A 6000-nucleotide genomic window follows, 5' to 3' on the forward strand; every position below is an offset into this window, starting at 1 on the left:
AATACACATTAGTTATTCCCTCTCTTCTTAAGGGCACTGCAAAGGCTAATGCCCTGACTTTGGGAGAAAAAGGCCATCCCCACATCTTTAAACATTACAAAATTATGTTTATTGGAATATGAGTTTTTCCATCCTAGCTATAATTGGGGCTGTCTATGCTTGGCAACTGAAGCTCTCTGGTTTTGGCTAGTATAGCCCAAAATATTCTCAACAACATCAAAAATTCCCAAATGCTGAAGCCAAACAACGCATCCATGAAGAAATGACTGCTTCTTTTCTCCTCTCAGGTAGAAGCACACCTCAGCCATTCTGAAACATGCATTCCATATATACAAAATGAGTCACTCAATTGTTCAGGCCCCATTTACTGCACAGCTACACGTCATCCAGGAGAAAGATGATACATTAGAGGGAAGTGGAACACACTGAAATACAGTAGAAGAGATCATCCTCAACATGCACCCAAAATTCACTTAAGTTATTCCCTGTACCTGTGTGACATATATTCTTTACATCGTGTTTTACACCCCTCCAGAGTCTTTTAATTACTCCAGAGAAGAGATACATTATATACTTCATACATGGCTCTACCACTCCAAGCACCTAATCACTTTACTTACAAGATTAAAGCATTGTAACTGCAAAGAGAACACAGGAGAGCAATTCAAAGTACAGTTATTAGATGCTGATTATTAAATACTCAAATCTATACAGCTAGTGAGCAGTGAGAAGATTGAGACTAGTAGCTAACTAGCAAGACATTTTATTTTTAGTAACTAAGGATCTCATGTAATAAGAGCACAGCAACTGTGATGTACCTTTTTTAAACAAAAATGCAAACATTTCATATAACATGGCAATTTTTAAAACTGTGCATGAAGAAATCCATCACATGTATAGAACTTCTTCAAGAAACTGAAATTTTTAAAAAATTGAACTATGTAATATACTACCATTACTGGAATTCTTAGCTCTCTTCTATTCAAGTACACTTTACACAAACTGCTTATATACAATGTGAGTTCACAAACTAACAGACAGAACTAAAGTTCATTCTTTCTGCATTACTTTGTAAATAGTAATGTAAGGGGTGAACTGTGTGCAGTGACACTTCTTTGCCTCCATGAATTCTAGGTAAGCAAAACAAGACATTACAGACCAAATCAGAGTTATTTCATATGTATTTACAAGATGACTGGGTTTTAACATGTTCTAATGCTTTCAGAAATTAAAGCACGCTGCTCCTCTGACAGATTTTAGCTAGGAAGTGTGCTCCCATTACATATTTTGAGTTGCACAAATCCCCACATTTACTGTATGCAAACCAAGTTTTCAAATAGTATTTGTCATTTTTTTTCACCTTCATTCCAAGTTTTATGTTTTCATCCGCTTTTGGTGTTATTTTCTGGTGACTCAACATGTAAATAAAATGAAGACTGAACATCAGATGAAGAAAAATGTCTTAAATCAAGTGTACAGCACAAATAAATGGCAATAGCTTCAAATTTATCAGTTTCACTTGCAGGTAACTGAGAATATAAATTTCTTAATAAAACATTATAAGCAAGTATTCTTTCTACTATATACTTGCCTTGCCCATATGAAGTCCTCAAAGCTCAAAAGCCCTCTTTTAATTGAAAAACAATACCCACACTACAGTAGTTAACTCCTGTTACTCTTTTACAAATGGGTTTAAAAATATAAGTAACATGTTCACTTTTCTGTTTAAGAGAGAAACCAGCCAGACAATAGTTAATAAAATTTTCAAATTTGTACTGACATGACTGATGATAAAATAAAGCAAATTTTCCAAACAGAAGAGTCTTATATCACAATTCATTTCTCTAAGTGTAACTGAATATATCACAACATGCTGTATAACTGACCAGCATATATACTGTAGGTGAAAAATCTCAAGAAAGCATTGGTTGAAACTAATATCCTGGATAAGTTGATTTCACACAGGTAAATCCCTGCTCACCTCCAATGCCTATCCAGCCACAACAAAAGTAGCATTGGAATAGCATTAAAACTGCTGATGCAATTCCTTAGATTCAAAACTTAATGTCTACACATTTCCATAGCACTCCAAAGAAAAGATAACAGCCAAGGAAAGGCCAGATGAATGATCCCAGTTGTTTATATACACCTACAGTAAAGCATTCCTCAACTTTAAAACTTCAGTGCATCAAGGGCAGTGAATAGAACAAAAAGGAAAAATGTTTCACATGGCCTTCCACAAAAAATGACTGAAGCTGGCATTAAGACTGCTACCTACACTGTATATATTAATTAGAAAGAAATTCCATTTTCCATTATTAGTATCTTGAGAAAATTAGAGAAGCTCCAGAATACAATCCAGTTTACTCCTCCCATATTTAACAGCTTTTTCAGAAAATCATCACCTTTATTTATTCCCACTACTTCCATGCACGGACTGTTTTCTTTTAAAATCTGAACAGCAAGTCTATTTTTACAAGGCAAAGAGCACAACTTTTTGACACTTCCGTGTCTTTCCTTGTATTTATTTTAATTACTGCCTTCAATACACCTGGTTTTCTTTCTTTCTTATATTCATAATATAACTTCTATAATCTCATAATATAACTTCTATAATCAACAGAAAGAAGCAGTTACGTCCTCTGGAGTGTCTTCGTTTCACAGTCTGGCTAGTATCTGAAAGAATGGTTCCAAAATTGCAACATATTTCATAACACTCAAATTCTCATAAACACTCAAGTTGCTCATAGTAAAGAATGAAAGGAATACTGAATCCATTTACTTCTCCTGAAGTGAGAACGTCAGAATCCAAGGTTCAAGTAATACGTGGTTTACCTGAAACTGCTTCTTCAGTAGATGGGACTGAGGCCCATTATGGATTTTTTTTTTTTTTTTGCCTCAAAGCAAATGATCAGTTTACTTCAGAAAAACTTGGAACTCTTGGAACTTCCTTAGGTATTCCTCCAAACTACTAAATACATTCTTAAACTTTAATCAGTCCTCCCAGGCAACAAAGAAACAATCATGCCAGTTCATATTTCTATTGTGATTAGCTCCCACAGAAGTGCTTTAATAACTACACTTGACTCACGACTCAGAGAGTGATTTTAAGCCTGTCTCCAACACTGCATGAACATATGGAGCCAGATGGGTCCAGAGACCATATAACTGACTTCTTATAGCTCTTCCTAGAAGCAAGCCTGCTCAGGAACATTATACAGGTACATCTGACAGAACAGCTGCTGTATCTATAGGTTGGCTGTATTACGCAGGAACTATCCAAATCCAGCAGGACTGATACTGAATCTGCGCACCTGAGCCTTACTAGACAAATCCTGACTTAGCAAGCAGTTAACACAGATCAGCTTCAGGTGAAAAGTTAGGTAAGTAACACAAGCTAAAAAGTCCCTGACCACATGTGAAGAGTTAACTGTATGCACTAGTAAACTTTTATGTTCCTACCACTGAAAGAATTGCTCACAAGCATTCATTAAAGTTCCCTTGTCTCATATATCTTTGCTTTCTCATTATTTCTTAGTCTGCTACTATGAAGTAAAGATCTAATTCCTGAGACAGATTTGAATAAAAAAACTGAAATAAATAGTAAATTAACAACCCTTTTCCTTGCTATTAAAAAAAAGATAAGTTCATAACCAAACTTGAGAAACAAAAAGTAAAGCAAAGCAAACACCCGCTTCTGTGTCTACATAACAAATTCTACCTTCCATATTTCTGAGTCCTATTACAGGCAGTCACTTCTTTTTTAACTTCAGCAGTAACTGTTTTTAAATAAGGAGGGGGAGGGAGAGAAGAAAACACGACTTTTACAGGCACCACGCAACAATTAGAAAGTGTTGTTTGAAAAAAAATACGCAAAACTAAACTTTAAAATAAGAAGCTGACACCACTACATTAATCTAGAACCACTGTGTACAGTTCAGTGCCTAGAACGGTCTTTTATGTAGAGCCCTCGATTTACCCCTGGGGATTTTTGGTTAATAAAGCATATACTGCTGACTGGATATCAGCTCACAATGACTAGCTAAAATCTTCCAATTTGCAATACTGATACTCAAAGTAGTTAATTTTGTATCAACAGTTTGCCCCCTTATTTGTTAAGTGTACATCCTACCTTCACACCAACTGCAACATCAGTGACAATGCTGTAAAAAAAAAAAAACAAACAAGAACACAAGTTAACCAATTTATCTTCAAATTCAACTTTTCAATGTATTGCAATGACAAAATAACGAGGAAACAAATAGCCAACAACTCTCCTGATCAAGAAACTGTGTTCCAAGAACACAGCAGGACTGAGGGGAAGTACAAAAGAAACCTACAAAAGCCACTGCGCTCCCCCAGACTACAGGTTTCTCCAAAAGAGTACAAAGTTTCAAGTAAACATCACTCCAGTGCAGCACTGTCAGGAAATTTCTTTAGGAAACTCGGGTCTCCGGACTACACGTGGACCACAGGGCGGAAATAAAATAATTTGAAAGCAAGCACAGAACTTTTCTCAAACATCTCTGCTAACTAGACAGCTAATTCAGCAACACAGCCTGCCCTAGAGATCTTCTTAAACCAGAAAGCAACAAAAACATTTTTTTTAAATTAATTTGGAAAAAAAAGGAATGCATTGGCAGTTACACTTATATGAAATCTAATGAGGTACACCCATACAAAACTCTGCAAGAGGTATGTCAAGGTCCACCTTTTTCTTAGAGGTTATGACATCATCACTCTGTGTAACACAATCCCAACAAAAACGTTAAGTCCACACGAAGAAAAAAAAAAGAAAACAAGAATATATGAGAGCATTCCACCATGTAGTACTCATTAGTGACAAGACTGCTCAGACAGGATTTGTAAAACCTAACATTATAACCACAATTAACTATAAAAAGCCTTTAGAACTCTCACAGTTGAAAGGTTATATGCTTTAAGCATACCAAAGAGATGGCTTCTCTGTTTGAAGTAGAGTAAACAACTTAATAGGAAATGCGTGAGCTAGAAGTTGTTGTATTTACACTGACGAGGGCTACAACCAGCAGCCCCATTTTCCAAATCCAACAAAAAGCAGGCCTTGTGTGTGGTGCCTGCCCACCCCAGCCCTCGCTGTCCCGCATGGTCGACTCCTTCCAACCTTCCCTTCTTTGGCTCTTACAGCCAGTCCACAGCATATACAAAGACATCTTTCTACCTGGGGAGGGGAGAAGCCAAAGGGCTTATTAGGCAGTCTCTGAAAACAAAAGAGCTCGACATCTGGCTCCCGCTGGTATCGCTCCTCCCCTCCAGCCAGCTCCAAAACAAACCCGAGCCCCGCAGCGTGCCCCTCGTCACCCCCGCCCGGGGGGAGACAAGGCATAGGCGGGAGAGCAAGAGGGAGCGAGAGGCTCTGGAGGGGCCGATGGGGGTAGATCGCGCTGCCTCTTCACGTTGAGACGCGCCGTATCGGGCACCGCACTGAGCAGGGGGCGGCCCAAATCCGTCGGCGACTCGAGCGGGGGATCCTACCGGGGGGTTACGGAGACGCTGAGCCCCGTCTTGCCCCGCTCCCAGCCTGCACGGAGATCTCAGGCTCCAGCCGTCCCCGCGCGGGCAGCCGCCGCTCCCCCACCCTCAGAGAACGCCAGCCGTCCAGCCAGCGAGGCACCGGACAGGTCCCAGCACCGACCGGCAGCAGCAGCGCGCAAGTCCCTCGCCCCTCACTCAAACAACGCCCCGGCCCCCCCAACTCACCCGTCCATTGCCGAGCAAGGACAGAGCGCGGGCAGCGGGAACTAGGAGCCGCGTCACGGGGAGGCTGCGAGAACAATGGCGGCACTGGCCTTGCACGGGAACCTCCGAGCGTTGACGAGTGCCGGGCTCCGCTCCGCGTCCGCCGTCGCTACCGCGCACGCGCCGGCCGCTCGCGCATGCGCTTTGCGCGCCGGTGAAGCTTTTGCCCTCAACCGCCCGGCCCGAGCCGGCACGTGAGGCGGTGCGAGCCTGCCCCGCCCG

The 6000-nt window shown here is 40.7% G+C and overlaps 1 protein-coding gene across 5 annotated transcripts in view; it reads right to left on the reverse strand.

The window, feature by feature from the left end:
- PTBP2 (polypyrimidine tract binding protein 2) overlaps window positions 1-5773 on the reverse strand; it is a 51086-nt gene extending 45313 nt beyond the window's left edge. For 4 of the 5 annotated variants that reach the window (XM_018081747.2, XM_018081746.2, XM_018081744.2 and 1 more), the window contains exons 1-2: window positions 5740-5773; window positions 4133-4163 (exon numbers count right to left, since the gene is read on the reverse strand). In XM_018081747.2, coding sequence (XP_017937236.1) covers window positions 4133-4163; window positions 5740-5747 — 39 coding nt within the window. In that variant the 5' untranslated portion in view covers window positions 5748-5773. The remainder of the gene's footprint in view (window positions 1-4132; window positions 4164-5739) is intronic. The other variant, XM_018081748.2, reaches the window with a different exon arrangement.
- Window positions 5774-6000: the final 227 nt, after the last annotated feature.

The sequence above is a fragment of the Manacus vitellinus genome, unplaced genomic scaffold (assembly GCF_001715985.3).
Source record: "Manacus vitellinus isolate BGI_N305 unplaced genomic scaffold, ASM171598v3 scaffold_56_pilon, whole genome shotgun sequence".
Lineage (NCBI taxonomy): Eukaryota > Metazoa > Chordata > Aves > Passeriformes > Pipridae > Manacus > Manacus vitellinus.